This window comes from Chaetodon trifascialis, chromosome 3 (genome assembly GCF_039877785.1).
Source record: "Chaetodon trifascialis isolate fChaTrf1 chromosome 3, fChaTrf1.hap1, whole genome shotgun sequence".
Lineage (NCBI taxonomy): Eukaryota > Metazoa > Chordata > Actinopteri > Chaetodontiformes > Chaetodontidae > Chaetodon > Chaetodon trifascialis.
The window spans coordinates 10,560,030-10,584,836 of NC_092058.1; the positions used below are offsets into that span (position 1 = coordinate 10,560,030).

The 24,807-nt window shown below is 41.6% G+C and overlaps 1 protein-coding gene across 1 annotated transcript; it reads right to left on the bottom strand.

Annotated features, from left to right (window-relative positions):
• Positions 1–364: 364 nt before the first annotated feature.
• shmt2 (serine hydroxymethyltransferase 2 (mitochondrial)) lies at positions 365–23,106 on the bottom strand. The gene is made up of 12 exons (XM_070959278.1): positions 23,003–23,106; positions 15,067–15,258; positions 12,025–12,104; positions 10,738–10,938; positions 10,415–10,496; positions 8,353–8,475; positions 5,700–5,839; positions 5,233–5,395; positions 4,586–4,685; positions 3,225–3,380; positions 2,351–2,458; positions 365–2,092 (listed from the first exon to the last, which is right to left on the bottom strand). The coding sequence occupies exons 1-12, from the start codon at positions 23,033–23,035 to the stop codon at positions 1,965–1,967; spliced, it is 1,506 nt and encodes a 501-aa protein (XP_070815379.1). The 5' UTR covers positions 23,036–23,106; the 3' UTR covers positions 365–1,964.
• Between the last annotated feature and the right edge of the window lie 1,701 nt (positions 23,107–24,807).

A 24,807-nucleotide genomic window follows, 5' to 3' on the forward strand; every position in this document is an offset into this window, starting at 1 on the left:
TACGCAAGTCTGCCCCCCTTCAGCTTCTTCCCCTTTTTTCCCCATATTCCCCCTCTGTGGAAGTAAGGCTTAGGTTCGGTCAGTGGTTCCCGACAAATGCTCTTATCCAACCCCTGCCAGATAAACTATACATAACCTCATCATTAGTCCCATGATAGTGAGTGATTCTCCTAATTTTGGACAACAGCTGGTTAAATCTGTTATTCCACTCATATTTTGCCTAAAACACATCGATGCTCCAACACACATCAGTCCAGATAAACATAATCATAGTTCAACAGAATGACACATTGCCTCACATGAATGTTTCTGAACTTGTGTGGTTGTGATGATGTATATTAATTTCAAAAACAGAACACTGTGGTTGCATTATTGTACTTTATTAGGACTCATTCAATGTTAATAAAAATGTTCTGTAAGAGAAAGTTGACATGTACAATGGCTGGCAACATATCAGAGAGGACAATACTTGTTGGCATATTTTGGCAAAGTCTAGTCTATTGGCTGTCAATAAGCTGTGATGTGAACACTTTATATGATTTGGTTCATTTTAGAAGCTGCACAAAGAAAGTAAGCACACCATTTTGAATACCCCTCGATGGTGCAGTAAGACCATTTCACAAACAGAAATCCTGCTCCCTCACTGATGCAGTGATAATGACAGCAGTTCCAATCTGTGAACCAGACAACAAAATACTCTGAAAATGTTTTACCAAACCAAGCTGCTCCACAGTTTCCATCACTGAACACCAGGTTGAAAGAAATTATATTTAAATTAGAAAGACTGCACTACAAATCTTCCCTCCTCTAGTTCAACAAATCAGCTGGTATTGGAAACCTCAAAATACTATATGTGAACAGATGGCAGTTACAAAGTTAAATGATTTTAAAGTACAATAGAAAAGTATTCTCTTTGTAAACGCACTTAAAGTAAAGTATGAAATAATCCAGCATGACATTTCTGTTAGTCATAACAAAATATAAAGCAATTCAGATATTGATGATATGCTGGAAGAAAGCAGACAAAGCCACACTAACAGGAAGAACAGAAAAAACAGATTTTCACATGAGGTGGACGTTTGCTATTGTAATTCAATCTAATAAACAGTTCCATTAAGTTCCACCTTTTAAAGCTTATATTTGATTGTTTACACCGTGCATGAGACAGTATTTGTGAACACAGCTTCTAGTGTTGCTATACTGGACTATAGTATATCAAAGTATTTAGTCCACCTCGTGTGTAAACTGACTTGGACCCTTCCTCTACAGAGGCAAGCTGCACAACTCTCTATGAAGTTAAAGAGCGAACTTTCTCACATTTTGGATTAATTTCTGATTTCCAAACACAATTTTACCCCACAAAAATTTAAAGGCCAGCACAACATCGTATGGAAGAACACCCCTTCACCTCATGAAGCCTCCTTGCGTACCTGGTTTCATTAACAGAAAAACAACAGTAGAAATGCATGTGCATGTGAATATAATATGCACCAGTGACATTAGTTGAAACTCTTTACAGCATTAAGACTCTTCATTGTTTCTTATTACAATTACTAATTATACACTGATTAGGTCTGTGACAACGCAACCTGTTGGTCATTTGACTGGTTTGACATGTTTTGTCCTCCCACACACAAAAATGATCTGAAGATGACTGAGAAAGATCTTTTCACATATAATAGAAAATAGGTTCTTCAGCGCTAAAAAAATCTGTCCAAGTTTATTGTTTCTTTACCTCAACGTGGAGGCTGTGTTTTTTCAAGAATAGATTGATGGACGACTGCAAAGAAGTATAAAAAATGTGGTTTCCCAGATCTGATTGGGGAAAAAAAAGGTTAACTCGAGAGTCATCCCGGTTCACAGGCACCAACCACAACCACACCGCAACATTTTACCCCTCTCCTCCTATCCTTGCACACCTTCATCCAGTCAGCTTCCTGCCACCTGACTCTATATTGGCTTGTCTAATGGTCATGGAAGCCTGGCATGGGGAAGGGCCTGGCAAAATTTTCAACATGGTGGCGCAGTTCGGCTATGCGAGCCACAGTCTCTGGGTCCTGCAGAAGGAAGTTCTTGAACTCCTGGAGCTTTCCTGGAGAAGACACCAGAGAAGAGAGTAGGAGATGGCTCAGCTTTCTATTTTTTAGCCTCCTTTGTTTTATCACCTCTGGGCTGTTAGCTTCCTCTCATGTTTCAGTATCCAACAATTTAATATCACATACAGCACCTAGTAATTTTCAATAAACAAATAGTTTCACATACTGTTTTTTTTTTTTTTTTTAAGACAAAAAGCTTCTTGCCAAACACCAGGGTACATTGTAGTCTGCCCCCCTTCTCACAATAGACTTACCTGTCTTCTTCTTGACATCCAAGGCAATCTTGAAGCCTTCATCCATGAACTCGACAACTTGGACAAAGTCAGCTTCTTTAAACTGTCTGGAGGTCAGGGCTGGAGCACCTGGGACCAAGAAGAACAAAATCTGGTGCTTAGAATACAAAGTAATGACAGACATTCCTTGAGCCTTTACAGGTTCAACTGTCTCTGATCAATTTCCTTGCATTTTTTTCCCCACTTAGGAACCATATGGTCTTTGGAAAAGACAGAACCCTGGAGACTCTTGAAATTTCAGTAATGAACCTACAGAGACTCCAGATCTGTCAAAGCTATATGATACTAATGGGGCACTAAGGTGCAGTCCAAATCTCAATATAATAAACAGAGACAGTAATAAGTGCAGTACATCGTACTGTAGGTGTAGTACTTCGCCTTAAGACAATCCTAAAAATGTGGCAGTGTAGTTGTGGGGCTCTTGAACTTCCTGGAAGATGATTAAAAATCCAAACATGCTTAATTAATCATGATCTGCTCAGTGCTTGTGGCTTAATTGGTGGCTGACTAATTTCCATATGCAGAACTACATACTGAAAAAGTAAAAGTGGTGACGTGAAGAAGATGTAAAGGGCGAAGTCAAAGTAAAAAAAAAACGCCACTTGTAGTTAAACATATGAAGAATGCTGAACAGCTGATCGACATATCAGGACTGATTATCTGGACAAGAACTGCAACCATTTACGGGCATTTTGAGATTATAAACATCTTGAATACACAAATCAGCACTTTTTCCTGTTTTTTTTAATGTCGTTTCCAATCATACTCGTAATAAGTTTGACAAACTCTTCTCCGAGGCAAGTTAAATGCAGTGTAATGTGAAGTTGTTCCTCACCTAGCCTGAGGCCACCAGGAGTCAGGGCACTCTTGTCCCCGGGGCAGGTGTTCTTATTGGCAGTTATTGACACGAGTTCCAGCACCCTCTCTGCCCGAGCTCCGTCAATGCCCTTAGGCCGCAGGTCCACCAAGACCAGGTGGTTGTCGGTCCCGCCTGAAATATTCAGGATTTTCAGTGAGAACTTCTGAAGAGGGGGAAACTCTGAGGCTTCATAGACACAAGCTTCACTTTCAGGCCTCTGATCAAACCACTTAAACGTTAGCTGAACATGCGGGAATGTTACTAGAATTGTGAGCTTCAGGATATGAAACTGAATGCAGTTAATTACTGTTAGGCTGTGTGTTGTTGGAGGCCTCAATGCTTCACATCTTTACCTTTCTCATGCATTTGTTCATGTCTATCTGCATATCTGGTTTGTGTTAACCTGAGCACTGTATTGATAAGCTATTACTTCATTCTGGGACAACCTGAGCAAAAGATGACTTTGGTTCTTTTGCTCAGTGAGCTCTCTGAAGGTGATTACATAAGTCTGACTGTGACTGTCATCATGATAGAGACAAAGATACTTCAGGCAACTTAAGCAGGAAATTCACTAATGGGACATTTTTTACTGCTTAAACTATACTCATTTGTGTTTGTGTTATACATGTTATACATAGTATAAGCACCATATACACACACTCAGTCGCCAGTTTGCTGAGCACACCAAGCTAAAGCTAATGGAGTCTAATTCACATTTCTGAGGCTACAGTTCATGGTGCTGCTGAATAGTAATGCCTTACACAAATAGGTGTTTCTATTATTTTGTCCACCCATTATATCAAAACAGAAACACCTCAGCGCAGTTCAACAGCACCACAAACTACATCCTCCAAAATGATTACAGTTGAATCAACACCTTATTTGAGTAAGTACACACTCGTTTTGTGCACAAGACACACACCTTTTTTCCTTTGTTACACACACATCTACAAAGGGCTTGAAAAAAGGAGTACGCACACAATGCCGTGTAAGCACAGGACAAGGCTGTGTTTTAAGGCTATCAACTGAAGCCTGTAGATCAAAAAAGAGCTGAAGCCTGTGAATTAAATGTGGCACAAGATTCGAGCATTCGCTCACAAGCAGAAAGTGACCACTTTCATATGGTTTAATTTTCCTGACTGACAGGACAGCTTCACTGACATTTGCCTATTTGCACATCATGAATTTAAATCCTTTTCTGGTTTTTCCTGTCGCCTAATTTGCATTTTGTGACAGGACATTTCTCTTGATTGACTGTGTTGTGTGTTTCTCTCTGTTTCTTTTTCCTGAGCCTGTGTCTCACAGGGGAAAAAATGCTTAAAGAGAATGAAGATTACCTGATACCAGGGTGTAGCCTTTGTCGAGGAGAGCTGCAGCCATAGCCTTGGCATTCTTTAGTACCTGGGATATGTACTCCTTGAACATGGGAGACTGTGCCTGGACACACACACACACACACACACACACACACACACACACACACACACACACACACACACACACACACACACACACATTAACAATAGAAAGGGTTGAACGGGTTCAGAGTTCACTTTTCTCAGTTAGCAGTCAAGAAATGATGCATGAAATATCTAGAAAACAAATTTCTACTATATAAACAAATGTCATTTTAACATAACATAAACAAAGAAACACTATTTGATAAACTGTATAAGTTGAGAACTTTTGATCTGTGAGAGACATCGCCTTTCCATCCTTTTTAACCGATTCAATTTCAACAGCTCTCTCGCCTAGCCTTAAGATCCAGACCGTTCAGTCTTGAGAAAGAGAAGGAGCAGATGCCCAGAGCAGCTTAGGGAACAAGTTCCTGAGTCATCTCAACAGTAAGATTTAGTTTCACCGCAAAATCTGATTCACCAGTTATTAGCTTCTTAATAGGAAATAGCAGACCAGAGTAATAAAACGTTACATCGATACAAATGAAGTTAGCTGCTTTTCATTGAAGTTTTTGTGCTGTGCTGACCTGTCTGAGTGCCACAGCCACACCAGCAATGGCATGGTTATGAGGTCCACCTTGCAGGGAGGGGAAGACAGAGAAGTTGACTCTGTCCTCCAGGTCGTACATGATCTCCTTCCCCTTCTTGTCCACTGAACGAACACCCTTGCGATAGAAGATGAGGCCAGCCCTGGACAGAGCAGACAAACTGACTGACAAAGCATTTTTACAATTTAATTTTTCTCTGAAACCCAACAAGGTTTCATCCTTGGTAATTTGATTTGTCCCCACATGTGGCTCAACAGCTGTCTGGTTAGGAGGGAATCACAACGTCAGAAAACACAATAACTGCTATTAATGAAAAGTAACTAATAATTTCCATGGCGCTCTAAAGGTATGTGACAAAGAGATAAATAATAAAGTGCTGCTCCCTGGCTTCAGTCACCACACTGCAGCAGTTCTAATGAGATTTCTGAAATTCCTCTTGTTCTTACCTGGCTCCTCGGAGGGATTTGTGTGTGGTAGAGGTGACCAGGTCAGCATATTCAAAGGGAGAGGGGATGGCTTTGGCTGCCACCAGGCCACTGATGTGCGCCATGTCAGCTAGCAGGTAGGCCTTAATGTCAGTCGTGAGCTGAGGGTGAAAAGGGTGGGAGAAAATTAGGATTCAAATTTAAACCACAGGGCAGGAAATTTCACATTAAATTTAACAATCTTTTTAACTTTACAGTACGAGACACAAAAGTTTTAACATTACTGCCCAATATCTGTGAACTGAAGTGCTGTCAGTCAAGTCTTGCAGTGACATTTTCTTTTTCCTGGTTGGCTCCAGAATATTTGATTTTAAATGAAACTGTGAACACTTGGATCAGATTAACAGTGTGAAAATTACAGCCCTCCTTTACACCTTACATTTAGGTGACTACAGTATTTAGAAGTACACATGTTAGAGTATCTACAGCCTCTGTGACACTTCACAGGCTTTATCACTTGTTGCTTGTTTCAGGGGATTTCTGCATTCAGCCTGCTCTTCAGCAAGTGAGACAAGGCTTGGTTGGATTGAAGTCAGGTGTCTGACTTAGGGACCTATGGGACTAGACTGGATGTTGCTGCAAAGAAGCTACAAACAGTAAAACGTGGATGCTTCACACACACCTTCAACCCATCAGCACAGAAGTTTCAAGGTGGACACCCAAGATTAGTGTCAGCAATTTAGTATCTGACAAAATGTGAAATATGGTCAAATATGGTGTTGAATAATGGCCAGAAGATTGTTTTTGCAGAACATTATGGTGCCACATTGAGGTTGACCTTTGACCTCTTAGATATAAAACTTCATCATTTTATCCTATGGGACGTTTGTGTGAAATCATATCATAATAAGCATGTTAATTCATGATTTATGGCCAAGAATGTGTTTTGTGAGGTCACACTGACCTTGAACTCTGACCACCAAATTCTAATAAGTTCATCCTTGAATCCAAGAGACCGTCTGTGCCAAATTTGAAGAAATTCCCTAAAGGCATTATTCACGAGAATGAAACGAACAAACAACCTGAAAACATAATGCTTCGGGCCACAGCTGTCCCTGAAGGGGAGGCATAAAAAGAGAGTCCCAGTACAGATGTGAACACACTCCCACAAAGCTGAAAGTCAGCACTTCAGTCAGTGTTTCATTTCAAATGTAGTATCCTGGAGCACAGAGTGTAAATCTGCACTGCCCAAATATTTATGAACTGCACTGTATTTGCATACATTATGCTTGATATAATGAGTTCCACCACAAAAACCTACAGTTACTATAAAACTAAACTGCATGCTTAAACTTGTCTTAATCTGTGTTATCAGTGACCCAACTGTGCTGTGTATTTTATTTGACTGTGCTTTGTATAAGTTGAAATGTGAGATAAAAAAATGTGAGATACAATCTCTTGCATGAATACATTTACATTTTTCCCCACGGTTAAGATTTGATGACCGACTCTACATCTGTTAGCAGCACCTATCTTAAAGGGCAGATATTTCAAATCAGAGCTGGTGTTATTACACTCTTCAGCAATCTTCAGAAGCCCCAAATATTACAGCGTAATTCAATAAATCCTTGCCTTCTCTTGCCAACATTTATTGAAAAAGGCACAAATAATAAATAGTTCGCTAACATGCAAATGACTTGCTGGCAAATGATCAGAGGAGTAAGCAATCTTTTTAGTGCTCCAATTAATATGCATTATCATGACAATCTGCCTGCCTCTCATATCTAAACTGGATCAGCACATGTTTATTAGATTAAAAGGCAGGATAGATGGCAGGGTTACTGGAGGGGGTAAAGAACACAAGAGGGTGATGTGCGTTAGCTGATGAACGCAGATAGTGAAACAAATTCCAGACAGAAAAAAAAAAGGAGCCCGCTCCATTCTAGGTAACACAACACTGAAAAACTGGAGAGGAGCCCGGCCCGGCAGACTCTGCCATAAAACAGTGAACAGTTCCACAGAGGTGTGCCAGGGGGAAAATATGGACCCACTTCAGGCCTAGTGGCAAAGTAGTTATGGTGCTTAATAAAAACACAGCTCTGTAATGGTGGGACACTCCATCTGATGGCAGCAGCTAAAGTGGAGCTCTGCAACAAAGGGAAGCAGTCATGGAGTGAATGAAGTGAACCAGCGGGTGGCTATAACAAAACAGATAAAGGGGCCTCTTGTGCACCGTCAAAGAGAGCAGTGAAGTGTGCGGTTAAAAGTTGCCACTGTGTACGTGAGTGTCAGTGCGAGTGTCCACGTTCAGTTTGGATGAGTAGCCAAGAGTGGAAGAAAGCATCTGTGTGGTGGAGCAGGAGTGTGAAAAACCCTGGAAATTTGGTTTGTACGTTGACGTTTGAACAAGAATACGCAGTATTTAGCTTCTGCTGTGGGACAGAAATTAGTGAACCTATAGCTGGAAGTGATCCTGGCGAGGTCTGACCCATCAGTGCGGGAAGCAGGTGTGCGTGACAGTTCAGGAAAAGGTTGGCTGAGTTTTAAATAAGAGGATGAAGCTGCCCTTCCTAATGCAGGGTGAGAGGTGGAGAAAACAGGTAGCACACAAACAGAGATAAAGATGGGGTGAAAGCTGGGTGAGTTTTGAATACAGAGAGAGTTCTCCATGCACCTTCTTGATGCGAGCGTAGTCAATGAGGCGGGCATAGGCACTGGTGCCAGCGATGATGAGCTTGGGTCGGAACAGCTTGGCCGTCAACTCCATCTGGTCGTAGTCTATGAGTCCTGTTGCAATCTGCAGAGAGACAGAGAGGGAGACAGATTGAGAAGAGAAAAAAAGAGGGAGGAAAGACGTGGAGGATGAATATGAGGATATTAGAGGAGGGGGGGTAAAAAAGGAACATGAGAGGATGAAGAAAAGTTGTCAGATATCTTGAGGATCAAGAGCAAACATATCAACACGGAAGAGAGATTTCTTCCATTTGAAGATCATTTGATGCAGCTGCATTTGAAGTACTTTGGCTACCTTAAAAGGGGAAGGAATTTATCTAAGGGAGACATTTCAACCTATCATATCAAGGCAGAAGATGGAGCAATTGGAGTAATGCACCGCTACTTATCCTAATTCAACCTTTCAGGGATCCACTCAAGTGGTGTGATGAGCCTGAACAGATCAGAGGTTGGTTTGGAGACTTTTCCTGCTCTTTTCACTGAGATAAGCAATTTGAGAAATGTGTTAGACAATCCATTGTTCAGGGAATGTACTTCAGGTTTCACATGAAATGGAGTCAGACTGGACCAGTCACATGGCCAGAGTGTATTGCGCCTGAATCTCCACTTTTACCCGCTCCACTCCTTCTCCGGGCATCAGAAAAGAGAGCCGGTTCAGGCGAGACGTGGAAAGCAGGACGGAGCAGAAAAACAAAGTGAGAGACAGAAAAGATGGAGAATAAAGGAGACACAGACAAGGGAAAGAAGTGAGGAAAGGAGGAGGGAGAGCTTTATTTAGACAACCTGATAATCTCCCATCTCCAGAGCACATCTATGGATGCCCCCTCACTCCATCAAGCTGCTCATTGTGAAGACAGAGCCAGTGGTGCTGGCCAGCCTGTCGATTTCCCATTATCTCTCTCGCAGAGGGGTCCTGCCTGCCCATACATCAGCAGGTCTGGACATGCAGACTCTCATGGCCATCCATCAGCCGCTACCCAACACTACCACACAACTATGACCCCAGGGATAAAATACTATGCACTGGCATATGCACAAACCATATCCGCATGCTAACTCCAAAACATTAGGTGTCACCTCTGAGGGACCCTGCTAATGCAGATCTCAGTGCTGGAGGAAAACAGGACTTTAAATGTTTTACATTATACATACATCAAACAAAACACCTGCGTTTAAGCCCCTCTGTCAGCAAGCACCTGTCAGCAAGCGTCAGCAGGGCTAAAGTTTCTTGAGTTAGACACTGATTCCCTACCCACAGTGCCTTGCTTCGTCCCTGTGGGGGCACAAAACCAAACAGCATTTCCCAAAAAGGGGATCACAAAGCTTCTATTTTCATGTCTTCGTTTCGGTTAATTAAATCAATATCCTGTAATTAAATAGTCTTTTAAGAGGAAAAACCATAAACATATTTTAGATATTGTGGTTATTGAAGATTTGCTGCCCCTGTGGTCATACAGATACACACTGGCCTTATCTGTTCTATAACAGTTTTCTTCCATTCACTATGACAGTGAATTCAGTTTGCAGGGACAGTGCAAAATAAAGAGCATATTCACTTCCATACCTTCACACAAAGTCTTTGTGTGGTTTGTCTGTAAGCACCAGTGTGATTTCTTACTTCAACCACCAGCTGTAAAATTAAACGCAGATACTGACAAAGTAGCAGAGATGACTGATAGTCGTACTGAAACATGGGAGACCTCGTTCAGAGTGCTGCAGCAGAACAGGCAACGCTTTGCACCACTAAGCATGAGACATCTGAGAAGACTGCAGACTCTGACACACGGTTCATGTGGCAGTCAGTTCAAGTCAGTCACAGAAGACACCCGAGTTTGAAAAACTGTGATTTCTGGTCATTCTGTACATAAAACATGTTAATTATTATTTCAAATACTACTTAGCCTGCCTCTGCCTCACAGCATTTATCACCCTCAGTTTTACTGGTGATACTATTCCTCACCATTACCAAGAAAGCTGTAAGGTAGGTAGGGGTCTCTACTTACATTTAGTTTGTAGGGCATGGACTCAAAATAGATTGAGGTTGCAGAAATCCTCTTAACATCGGACATGTAGCCATGGGTCAGACTGTGGAGACAAAAAGGAACATGAAGACAGATAAAAAAACAGGCAAACATAAAATATTATCCCTCAAACAACTTGATCTATGAGAGAAAAGTGTACACAAATGTGCAGGAAAAAGAAAAGTGCCTGTTATTGATTCAGGTCCTGCAAATGACTTAGCTCAGAAAGGTGTGAGGGTAAGAAAAAAAAGTGACAGAGTGGAGATAAAGAATAGAAATAAAAAGAAGCAGCAGTGACTACTGACTGTCCTCCGTCGGGCAGGTCCAGGCCCATGATGCGGTCATGGGGGTTCAGCACGGCGGTGTAGACAGCAAAATTAGCGGGGGAGCCAGAGTACGGCTGGACGTTGACACCCCACAGTGCTGGATCCAGGTCAAAGGCCTCCAGTGCTCGTTTCTGACACAGCAGCTCAATTTGGTCGACCACTTCTGCTCCACCATAGTATCTGAGGGCGGAGTTGGAGGAAAAAGACATCCTTAGGCCATGTACTAACAGATGCATCACTCCTGATGCAGTTGTGGAGCAACATTAACATTCATTTAGAGTTGTGTTTCTGGCCAGCTAGTGAATCTAAGTCCAACAGTCAGTTTTTGTTTTTTGTTTTTTTTCAGTTGGTAAATGGTCCACTTTGTTCACTAGCTAGTTGGTAACTTTGTCTGCTGTTTGGTGCTGAGCAGATAGTGTACATGGGTTTTTAGAGCTTTTTCACTGGAAACAGTGGCCTGTTGTGGCTGACGGCGATGCTAGCAGTGAGAGTGAACCAAAATGGTAAATTTGCAGCTAAACAATGAGCTAAAAGTCTCTAAAAAAGCTCTGTGAAGACACAGGGTTAATATGGGTTACAGCCGCTTTAAGACAATATCAGCGATCCCTGTTACCAATCATACATCTGCCACAAACAAACAGCACCGTTTGTCACCAAAATCTAGAGCAATTTAGACCAGTGTTAATCTGAAACTACCACAGCAGATCTGGGACATATCAGGTGAAAATGCTCATCAGGAATTACAGCTGAAGGAGCAACAGATGGCTACTGTACAAACCACTCATTCAATGAGATCACCCGTTTGTTTCATTACATTAAAGTGGAAACCAGCAGATGAGTAGGATGGGGGGGGGTAAAAATTAAAAACACATTCAGTGGGAGAGAGATTTATGCTAGGCTTGTATTCCAGGAATCAAAGGCATCAAATAAGGAACATTTCAAAACATGTCAGCTCTCTGTTTGCTGCTGATAAATGTGAACTATCTGAGGGACATAACAGATAATAGGAAAACTGAAAATAGAAAACATGCAACTATCATCCTGGCCACTAATTTCTTCCAATGGATCCCCTAAGGAGTCTCCTTTGGCAAGACAGACGCTTTGGATTATTTGCTATGCAGTTGGCATGTAGTATTATAGGCCAAGCTAGAGAACACAGTGTAAATCAGTGTGTGTGCTTGTGTGAGCACGTCTGTAACAAATATCCTAAAGCTGCAAATATCAACAGTGTTAATAAGCTGGGTGTGAGTGAATAAACACACTCACCTTCTCCCTGGGTAGCCTTCAGAGTATTTGTTGTTCAGACAGGAGCCCTGAGCTTCCAGAGCTGCTCGACTGCAGAAATTCTGTGGAGAGAACACACACACAATCAAACACACACACGCACTCAGATCAATGACACGAGTGGACAGAAGGGACAAGGACCGCAAATTAAAGTGTGTTAAGTGATAGTGAGAAATCCCCCTCCAGCTAAAGGCAATCATTACAGTATTGAACCTCTGGACTTCCATAGACTAACACTCTGCACTTCACAATGCTTATCGCTTTGCTGCTGCAGGATACAAGATAATGCAATAAACTTTTCTGCACATGCTGAGATACACTGGTGTGGCCTTTTTTTAAATCATTTTGCAATGCATTTTCCAAGAAAAACAAATTTCACCAAGTACGGTTTGCTGCACAAGGGGTCTAACTGTCCCCCTGAAGTTAGCTTTCACATGTTGCTCGCGTGCTTGAAGACGAAAAAGACATGACGTTGATGGAAAACTATTTTGTTAAATATTTTGTTAAAGTCATCCAGCATTGCTTAGTTCGAGCTTCTCAGATGTCAGGATTTTCCATTTCTCTCTTTTCTTGTGTAACAGTAAACATGAATATCTTTGGGTTTTAGACTGTTGGTCACTTTATAGGCTAGAGGAAAATGTTGGGTTTGTGTCACCATTTCAAAACATTTTAAATCCCTAAATGATTAATCAGGAGAATAATCAGTAGATTAATCAATAATGAAAATAATCAATTGCAGCTTTAATACTAACTGTTACAACTTTCCGTTTATCTTCTAATTGCCGTTTCCCACCTACAGCTTTGACGGCACCCCTCTGATTGGAGGATAGCTCTCTTTCTTCTCCTGAGATTTCCTCTACTTCTCTTCTGGTGGAGTAAAGTATTGCTGTTGAAAACTTTACTTGAACTTAACTTTTTTGTTCATGCTTGAGATGAAGAAAGGTCGTCCAACTTATACAGACATTTACTGTGTGGGACATTATACGAAATACTGAAATATGAATACAGATTTATCCATATCCAAGTTGTTTTACTAATCTTAAGGTGTTTTGTTTTTTATTTAAAAAAACAAACAAACAAGCTTCAAAATATGTGAAAACAAAGCACCATGCGAGATAATAAACAGACTCAAACTGGGACTGTAGCACTAAGTGCTATTTGCTTGAGACCTTGTAAAGGCCACTGAAACACTGTCCATGATACAGAACTAAACAAATGAACTTGGCTTGATTACCTGTCACATTTACTGCACAAATGTCTGCAGAGCGACTGTGTAACTGACTGTGGATACCTCCTCTGTTATGGCCTCCTGACACAACACCACAACACACTTCATGTATATTATCACACTGGCCAGTGACACTGCATGACACACACATATACACGGTGCAGTCTAGTCTCCACTCGCCCTCGTTGGGGTTGTACGGTTGTGTATATGTGTGTGTGCTTGTTTATGCCGATAATACACACTGAAGCCGAGAGGAGATCAGGGGAGATAACAGCTCCAGTAACAGCTTTCTGTTGTGTCCGTTTGTGCATATATTAGAAAAACAAACGCATTTGCTTCTTGTGTGTGTGTGTGTGTGTGTGTGTGTGTGTGTGTGTGTGTGTGTGTGTGTGTGTGTGTGTGTGTGTGCACACGTGGGAAAATGTATGTCTTTTCATTCAAGGAATGCCTGCCTGAGCTGTACTGTGGAGCGCCTTGCACAGTGAGGTGGGGAGGAGGCAGAATGAAGATATCAGCTTTATCTCACACTAGAGCGGTCAGGCTTTGTGTAGGGAGGGGGCCGATATACTCCACTGAACAACTACTGTGGCGAAGAGGAAACAGGAGGAGAGAGGAAGAACAATACAAGATAAAACACTGTCAGCTCTTTTGAATAGTAAAATTTTCCATTTCACACCATCAAGCCTTGCAGTGAAAACAGAAGAACAGGAGATACTCAAATGTTTCTGGAGCAACTGAGGCACTCTTGCTTACAGAAAGCACTGCATCCTGTCAGCGCTTTACTATTAAAGACGGCAAAATTGAATGACTTGATATGAATGTTCTGTTTTTAAAACACAACACACATCAGAGTTCATGATATCTGTTTATCATGTGCATGTTTGAGCCAGTAGGTCACAGCTTTTCTGACGGAGCAAGCCACTGAAAACATTAAGAATGAGCACATTCACTGCCGGAAAATATTAAAACATTCAACAACAAGATGATTTTGGAATAACTATGAGTGAAAAATGAATTTATACCTGCAGTGTATTTTGTAGTGAATTTGAATGCCCTTATAAATTCTTGCCCTTGATGTGTTGTAGTGTATTCATCTGCCGTGAGTGCCCTAATAAACTACTGATTACTGCTTCTGTCAACGCTGCCAGCAGTAATATGGAAAAGAGACACAACCAGAGTAGATATCCGTGAGGCTAAATGTAAGCCTATTCATTCATCCATTTAGCCAAAACATTAATCAGAGATGATGAGGCATTCGGAGATACCTGCACTGCCAACATACCGGGCCGGTGCTGCCAGCTCTTACAGGCATTGAGTAAGTGTTTACACTTACTGTGTTTCTTTAAAAATGAGGCAACTCAATCAATGTAAAACGGTACAGGATGGGTCTTTATGTTCGCCGAAAGGCTTACTGAAAGAAAAATCTTTTGCTTTGATAATATGAAGTATCTGCCAGCATGTCAATTCTATACCAACATTTTTAAGGCACTGGCAAAATGATGCCCTTGGCTGGTTCAAGGAAATGTATTATTGTGTCCAGGCTATCTGGTAATTATCTGGTCTATAATTTTCTAAATACCCATCCACTGCAAACTTAAAATGTTTTGGAGGAAGCTACTTCATTTATACATTAGTCACTGCACAAGAAGTTACTCTGGGTTGATAATCAAGCTTGAACTCTTTCTTTTGCAGCCCATTCTTCACATCTCTCTCCACTGTAAACATGTACTTAAACTGTCAAAAACACACTGAGTTAAAAAATAAAACCTCCTTCATATCAGTGAAAAATGTTGTACCTCAGACGCTATGAGCTCCAAGCCGCGGCACTGCCTGTCCTTCTCCTTTAACAGCAGATCCCACATCTCGGGGTCATCTTGAGCCAGGCTCTCCTGGCCCGTCCATGGACGATCTTCATCCACAGCGCGGGTGGCTGCGTGGGACTGCTGGCCACGCACACAGAGGCGAACTGGGGCTCGCTGGCACAGCGGCTGTGGAGAGAGAGAGAGAGAGAGAGAGAGAACGGAGAAGGATCAATTGAGAGTACGTTAGCTTTATACAGATGTTAAAGCTACCATGGACACATCTTTTAACACTAAAATGGGTGTAATGAGGACTGATATTAAGCTCCTGAAGTTGTTGCACAGAACATCATTTTCATGAAAAATGGATTTCACATTCACATTTACATGTTTTAGGTAACACTGCGCTCTGTCCTTTACAAATAGAGACATTTCAAACCCCCTCCTCTGTTCCTCATTCACTCCAATATGTAGCCTGGTATAATTAGAAACTGGCGTGTTTGCATGATATCAATAATCAGCATGGTTGTTCAATTATGCCTCTATCAGCACTTCTACAAACTGAGGGACTGACTTTTACAGCCTCAGTGTACCGGAGGAGGCATATGGAGAACAGATTCAGCACTTCCTGCTTATCTAATCTGGACTGGGGCTGGCGAGTTCTCCTGCTGCTGCTGCTGTTACTGCTGCTGCAATTCCTGATCATATGAGTGTGCAGAGTCCAAGCTATTTTCACTGCCTCTGTCTCTTTTTTTAAGCACCGTTCTTCTATGCACTCTGCCTGTGATTGATTATTTTAGCGCTTAATTTCTGGCTTGGTATTGCATACTATACATAGATAATATAAAACCTCTCTGTGCACCAAACAATTGTCATGTATTAAAGCTGTATGTGTGGCCTTCAGCATTCACGTTCTCTTTATAAACCTCAATCAACAGGGAAAGCACTGTGAGCAAGAACAAAAAAATGTTAAAAAAAAATCCTTGACAGGTTGATTGCACTCAGAACAAATTGGCTCTGTCTCATCATTTAATCAACAATATGATGATGACTCTGTGTTGAGATCAATCCCACCACTGCCGACCTATAGCTATCATCTGTACAGGTGTGCTGGGGTGTGAGGGACAACCTCCCTTTAATAGCACCATTAAAAAGCAATTAAGATGATACTCAGGACTGGTTGAGAACAACCACATGGAAATAAAAAAAAAACAACTCAATTTATGATTATTCCATGAGGTGTAAAAAAATGTTTGGACACTTAATCTTTTGTAGTGGCTTTATTGCGCTGTAAATCTGGCAAAGACACTAACTCTAGTTTTTAACAAGTTTAAAAAAAGAATTAAGAATGTTAACATTGGCAGAAGTGATTAAAATGACCACCATAGTCTTATAACACAACAACCTTTGTAAAAAATAAACAGTTAATAAGAACCCTTTATCTTTAGGAACAGCTTGCAGATAGTTTATCTACTCCATAGCTGATCAGCCCATCCTCTCTACTCCGCCTCTTCATCTGCTCCCCGGGGTAGCAGAGGGGACAGTGGTGACACACCAGGGGAGGCGTCTGGCACATTAATGGCCGATTTCTAACAGTCTCTACTCTGGCCTTCTGTCACCGGTGGCAGTGGTGATGGTGGAAAAGGGGCGAGGGCCCCCCCCCCCCCCGGGCTCTGGAAGAGATGAGGGCCTGGGGAGACAGGTCGAGCTGCCTCTGAGGACACGTTCCTCGCAGAGAAATCACACGGGTCATTAAATCTTGACGGAAACTGTCCTTCGCTGTCTGCGCCTCTGCTGGGACACACCAAGGCCAGGGGAAGCAGTGGCAGACAAAAACCACCAGCAGCCAACACTGCCGTGGTTATAGCGCTACTGACGACTGCAAAACAGACAAGCGTGCATCTCCTTCCTCCACCTCACCTCCACCTTCATCCCTGCTGTCCTTTTCCCGCCCTCATCCAGTCCCGGGCACGTCATCCTATGCTGCTAAGCACGCTCAGCATAGAAGCGCTCATGTGGCGTTTTTATTAGTTTTTCTTGTCATCAATATCACTATCACAGCATCCACTGGGCTTAAACAAATAATACACAGGTCAGCACCTGTGGTCTGTCTCTCCGCTATCCTGCCTCATTTGCCAGCCCTGATCATTACGGGAGATTAATTAATAAACACAAGATAAGCTGATCCAAGAAAAGTGAGAGCCAAGATACAAGCACCAAATGTGTCACAGTGGGACTATTTTTAGGCGACAGATGACGCTGTCGTTTGAAGGTGAACTTGATGAAAACTCTGCTGTGAGAAAAGAGGCGGGATAGGCCACATCAACCTGGGCGCTGAGCACGAAGTAATGGCAGAGTCACAGATGCACTGCATCTGTGTGACAATGATAAGGTAATTGTTGGCAGTTTACCTTTCCTGTCAAACATCTGTGCCCAAAGACTAATGGCAAAGAAGAAGAAAAGGGAGGAAAGAAAATCATTTCATTAATCCTTGCTCTGTATTATTTTTTTTTTTGTCCATTTCCTGAAGCAGCTCCTGGGGCGAGTCAATTTTACAGATGACTGCTGTCCATCAGTGACTGTACCAAACAACAATCAGCCTGGTAACAGAAGAAAAACAGAAGGGTCTAGAGAGGAGAGCAGTGAAGAAAAAAAGATTTGTAAGGTTAGAGAGAAGTGTCAACAAGGCAGCTGCATCCGTCAGTCTGACATGCAGTTGCCTCTTTTCCTGTCACTGACTAATAACGGGACTGTCCGTTACAAATTGCCCTGTGATTCAGTCTGGATAACACTAGACTGAGAAATCTGGATGGGGTGAAGAGGCGTGAAGGGACTGAGGGTGACTCCACTCTATTCGGGTCAAAGGGCTGTCAGGGTGACAATCTGAGACTTAAGCGATGCCTGCAACAAAGCCAATGTCCAGGAGGTGTACGCGGAGGAACGATACACTTATGCTGTAATCTTTCCACAACATTTGTTGTAGTGAAGATGACGATGGTGAAAAGGCTCTACACTGGGCTTCATCCCGGTGCCTGAGGGAGTTGAGAGGCATGCTGTGGACTGTACTGGTGACATAGACTGAGTCAAGCCTGGTCTTCTTCTGCCTGTGCCCACGACCCTCTCATCATACCTGTCAAGTGCAGTTTGTTAAACCAAAAATAGAAACACTCAACTGTAAGATCTTGTTAGGACCAGCTAAAAGCAACTTTGAGCCACCTACATGCAACTAAATCAGTCATAAAAGCATTATTTTACTAAGCCCAGATTCATGAGAATGAAAAGTGATGCTTTTAAGTCGCAGGGAATATTATTCTATCATTATGTTATGTTTCAATCCACTATAAATCTTAAGAAAATGGAAAGGGCTGTGAGGTGTAACAAACTTCATTCTGATTGTTTTCAGTATCAATTAATCTGCCAGTTATTTTGTCAATTAACTGCTAGAAACTAGGGAAAAATGCCTGATTTAATGTCCCATATGTGATGTTTTCAAACAGTATATCAAATAACAATCACATAAAGACACAGAAAAGGAATTGAAAAGCCCAAAGCAGCATGTGTTTGGCATTCATCGTTTGTTTAATGCAGTTATCTGAATGATCTGCTCGACGCACATGCATACGTATTAGCTGGACGCAGAGGACTTCTGTGTAGCCTTTGTGTTCATAAAGATGTGAGCAAACAAAAGCAAAAAGGCTTTAAAAATGCATGAGGTACACTCAGTGGTAGTGTGGAGTACAGTATACCAAGACACTGGCAGATGTTTGTTTGATGTGTATTTAGGGTGGTCTTGACATGAGAAACACTTGACATTTTAAAGGCATTGGCAGCCATCTTTCATGGAATCAGAGTAGCTCCAAGCAACAAATGAGAAAAAGAGGAAACTGTATGAAGCCACGAAACAGGGTGCGTTTGTGTTCTGCCCCTGTTAAATGACTATAACTGAATTCAAACAGCTTCTACTGGAACAGAGTTGTGTTAGTGCTTGTCAAAAACTGATGTGTATAAAAGCACTGAATTTGACAAGCTGTTTTCAGGGTGACACCAAAAAGCAAAGTTAAAAAGTAGGTTAAAAAACAATTCTGAAAGCTTATTGCTGGGTTATACTGAACACACCAATACCAGCCTATTGGTTGATGCTGGCAACACACAGATTAAACAAAAAAACTAAAATGTCTCTTTCCCAACCGAATGAACCTCTGTCTGTAAGTTTTGGTAGGATTGCTGCAAACATTTTTCTCAGGACTTCAACAAAGGCATGATGAGTAGGAGTAATGCAGCAAATTCCAAAGGGCAGCAGGTCCTCCCACCGACACAATACAAAGCCATGTAAGACAGATCTCTAATCTTTCAGTACACAGCACAGAGGAGGACTTTCAGCATTGATTTAAGCATCCATTCACACAAAGTTGTGACATCAGAATACAACATGAACAAAGACGTATCGTAGTTAAAATGTCTATGAGGGAAATTTAGTCCGAGCATTAGTCACACTAAACTTCTGTAGCAAAATCTAAAAGATTAATGTACAAAATATTAAGACAGAATGCTTTCAGCCACGGCTGTCGCTGGCACAGAGGCATAAATAGGACCCGGGTTTAAAAATACCAAAAAAGTCAGAGATGTCTGAACCACATTTCACTTTTCTACGTGACCTCTGGCTGACAGTTCTTTCAAACACCGCTGGTTTAAAACAAAGTTTCTGATGGATGTACAGAGACGCAGCAGTCCATGGAAATATCAAAACCCACAACGCTCTCCTATATTTTCACACTGCTGAACTGAATCTGAGCTCATTTCCTTTCTCTAATTTCACAGATGTCTCACAGAACAGAACCTGAACCGTCAAACCAAAAAACAATGCTCACACTCAGTTTGCTCTACTCGTGTGCTGCATTACAATTTGAATGTGTGTCATTTTAAACTGAAGGGTCCCTTAAAAGGTTCAAAGCTGTATTGTCTAGGTGCTTTTTCCCATCATCACACATTCAATCTAAACTTAAACACCTCGAAGGTCTTTATTTGGTCAGGGAGTGATCTTTATATATTGAATTCATAGATAGATTCAAATTGAACAGGGCCCATAAAAATCTACGCACTTCAAACATTACACACTGCAGTAAAACCAAGTTTTTGCCATGTAAGACTGCTAAATGAAAGTAGCTTAAAGAAAGAAGATGAAAAATTGATAAAGCAATGCTCTTATTAATGAAAGGAAAATAATGCAGATAGAAGTCACAGCTGAGAACCTTCCTTTAGTGGCCTCTTTTACTGGGATAAGGGTTTTCTGAGTGGGATTAGAGTTTACTCTTAATTCTGAAATTGATTAACTGGAATCTTGGAATCCATTACCTGCAGCAAAAGTCCTAGTTAAGAACAAGCATACCCTTAATGGCCAAAGCAATCGGTTTTTCACAGATATCAATATCCATTGCAACATACTGTCTTAAGACCGGAGTGACAAAAGTTCAGGTTCCCTCATCGTTAATCATCTTTAGATCAGTCCTAAAATGTAGGTCAACAGCCACAAGAAATGACTACCCATGGCCTGAAATCTTTCTCTCTCACACACACACACACGCACTCACTCACACGCACGCATGCACACACACACACACACACACACACACACACACACACACACACACACACACACACACACACACACACACACACACACACACACACACACACACACACACACACACACACACACACACACACACACACACAGTGGAGACACCACATGCCTCAACCTAAAAGTCTTATGAGTCCTTTAGAAATTCAATAAAGATGCAGACTTAATCAATTAGGGCCAACAGGAAAAGCATGCAAACACGTGAATCAGTCAGTTTAACAGGAAACTTCAACATACTGACTGTGACTTATAAAACTAGGTCTGAATACATGCCACAAGACTTTGGCACAAGCTTGGCATAGCCTAGTTGTTTGAGAAAGTACACGAAATTCACACCATCTCCAAAATGGGTCACTTCATAAAGTTCAAAATTAGGTTATTAATACGCCTCAATCAACTTCTTTTTCCCCCAACTCCTCCTTCACCCCAATGCCTGATCTCATCAAACAACTTGATTAATAAAAAAAAACAATCAAATTCTGAAACTTTTAAGTACTTAACTTTGAGGAAACTAATTTGTCAGAGAAAACGTACACATTGAGGAGTACTAATGGTAGAGACACATTGGATCTGTTGATGAATGTAAAGTCAAGGCATCCAGTTCATTTTTATGGCGAGCAGGAGGTCAGGCCAGGAGGTGCACGATTAATAAAATGCAGTGAGGTGACGGACAAGTCGCTGCACCTGAACTTGAGTCTTGCTCACCAGGTTCATGGAAACTAGGCAGTGCTAATACAGTTTGAATCAAGAGTCTGTTACCTCATTGCCTATTTCTAGCCTAACACGGTATCAATAACATATTTCAGTGTACAGTTCAGCTCTAAATTTGAGACCCGGTTGTAATGTTGAAAACAGATGAGCAAAATCAAACACCCTCCCTAACTCGCCGTGCGTCACCCACCAGCCTGAGTATCAGCAGTCCGGATTTTCAAACAAATACTGATTTACAGGGATAACAGAAGCCACTGTTCACTGTAATGAGGTCCTGCACTTAACACACTTTTGTGAAGCATATAATGTTAAGTTAAATTATTAATACTGCATCAAATATGTTCATAAAGCAAAAGGTTATTTGTGGTGATGTTGAATTGGTCTTCATTATACATACTCTCCTGCATATAAACTGGATGGACAAAATATTAGGATTTACACTCAGCTGGCAGACTATTAGGTTAGTTAAAACTAATACAGTCCCAGACCACAGAGCCTGCAAGTTTATAATGTCAGATTTATTTGGGGCTGCTTCACAGAGGGGCTGATTCCACTTTATGGTCATTTTGGTGGCTGCAGTTTGCAGTGCTGTTGAATTGCATTGTGCACCACTGAGAAGGTGTTTCAAACATTTTCCCTAATCCATCAACAAGATTAGACTAAATAAATATTGAAGTTTAAGCGTTAGTTTGAGCTAAGTGTACCTAATAAACTGCCAGCTGAGTGCATGAGGAAAGCAGACCTTTGAGCTTTGAGTCTTACTGTATATATTAGGATAACATACATATCTGGAAAATTTAGCTGACATTGTCCTTACAGTTATCAGTAGGTAATAAATATTTCAGAGGTCAAGAATGAGCCAAAACTGCTGAAACAATGACTACAGCTTTCCCAAGTCTGATGAAAATACAGCCTTATCTGTTACATAATTATCTCAGAGTGGGAGGTTAATATTTCTTTTGGTGCTCCTTTGGTCTCATTTTGCACTTTGGTCGTTAATGGGGGCAGGACCCCTCATTTCTAGTTAATGTATCATTGTCTGTAACCTTCTGTTGCATTATCTGCAAAGTTATCATGAGCCAGGCTTTTAACTGTATTTCATTTAGCATTTACAATTGCAGAAACAGCGTTTATAATGATGTTTAAGGACAAAAACTAAGTACGTGGCTAAGTTGTAAGTGTTTCCTGCTACATGATCATTCGTGTTGTTCACTCAGTCTTCCCACATGATGAAACGGAGCAGTCGCTGTTGCATCATTACGTGGATCCTGCTGCAGCCATGTAACGTGCACTGGCACATAGCCTGCTAGCTTATTAGCTACAACAGGAACAACAGGGCAGAAAAGATGGCAAATGTTAGCGGTTAGCTGCTGATATTATGCTGACATTTGGTGACGACTGTACACTTTGCGAAAGCAGAGGTGGGCAGCTTAAACTCCCACGACTGTGGTAACATGCTGACCCACACCGACGTTAAGCTAGCGAACACTTTAACCAGCACAGACTCACCTGATAAAGTTACCCAACACGAATTCACCGTGATGGACATAGTGACACAAAAACAGTCCTTTCTCATCAACTTACCCGTGTGACTTGTCTCAGAGCGAAGGACAGCATGTTTCCAGTTCTCAGGCCAGAGGATGAAGCAGCACAGTCGGACGACACACAGCTGACAAGCTCTGAAGGGGCTGCTCGACGTTGTTAGCAACGGTTGGTTACGTTTGTCCCGCCGCAAGGGTTGATGGGAAGTGTAGGCAGTTGCATTACGCAAACCAGCAGTGTGCATGAAGTCCACTTTCGTAATGTAGCTGTCACTCATTTACTCATTCACTTTCTTCGTCAACTCATTGCAGTTTCATGCTCACAGGGAGGCTGAACTGATAACAGACTACAGTACTTTCACTGATCCATTATCAGTCAAAATAGATATAAACTGAGATATAAACTGAGAACATTTGCAGCAATCTTGTGTTATTGTTGGATGATGTAAACAAGATAAGCAAGTTGAGCATGTAGACTGCATCCAAGTGTGATAAATTGTTCATGGGCGTATAAAAATGCACTCTCGGGTAAACATCGAGGAGGGAGATTATTGAAAATTAAAATTTTAACTGATTTGGCACCTTTGATGCACAGAAGGAAGGATCATGTCTCTGTGTGCAGTTCGTCTGATGAGCTGTTTGCCTCTCCAAACATCATAAGACAAGTCAGGTGACTTTTGCCTGCCTGAACCTGTTTGTGAGTCTCTGTTCAAACTGCTTAGCAGTGCATGGTGCTGAGAAGGCACCACGTCGTCTTGATCCACAGTGGAGATGCACTCAGTGGAGCAGCTAAGAGATAGAGGGTCCTGACTGTGAACTGCCACATCTCAGCTCTGAGCTTGGCTGGGGGGGCTGGCTTTGCACATATTGTTCCCTATCCCTCTCTTCCTCTCTTTATATATTGTCAACTTATAAAACCGTTTAATAGTAAAATACAACAAGAAACAATCTGACATAGAAAAACAATGAATAAAAGAACAACATGGGCAACATAGCATTTCCAGAAAAAATGTTTTGGACATATTTTATTTCTGATTAGTGTTACCTACTGTTTAGACATTTTCCTATACTAGAGGTTAAACGTGTGGCATGTATGTATCATATGTATCAATGAATGTGTCAACTATTCTGCACAAGACGCTAAATATTTACGTGTGAGGACTTGAAGAAGCCTGTGGCACATTGTCAGCATGCTTACCAGTTTTCTCCAAAGGTCCGTTGTTACTTAAGTGCAGTTCTCTCCACTGTCTAGGTTCGAAGAGTCCACAAACTGCTGCATACGTATCACATGATTAAAACAAATCTCTCTCATGGTGGAATACATTTAATACAAACATCCTCTGACTATAGAGAACTTTCTTTCATAGTTTATTAGATGTTTCTGTCGGAACTGTAATGTGAGGAACATTCAATATTCCTTTATTCGTCCCTCGAGGGGAAATTCCGAAAACCATCATCATCAGAACCTCACATTCCCACTTCAACAAACATGCAATCACTAGTAACACACAAAAGAGCACATACGGATCTGTCCACAACAGCAACCAGTCTGGTGATTCTTCAACGACCCACTGGAGAGAATCTGTGTACCAAAGAGGGGAACTCCAGAGAATCGAGGTCGCTGCGACTCCATCAATCTCTGTGTCCCGACTGTCCACAGCAACGTGTGCAAGATACATGGACCTCCCTGGACCGCCATCTCAAAGCAATTGATCAAAAGCATAATAGGGTATTGAGCCAGAGTGAAATGAAGATTCAATTAGCATCGACTGTGTGTTTTCTAATGACATTCTGAGCACCATTATCATCAGATCAAAAGTGTTGAGAGCAAAGAGCCAAAGACTCTGC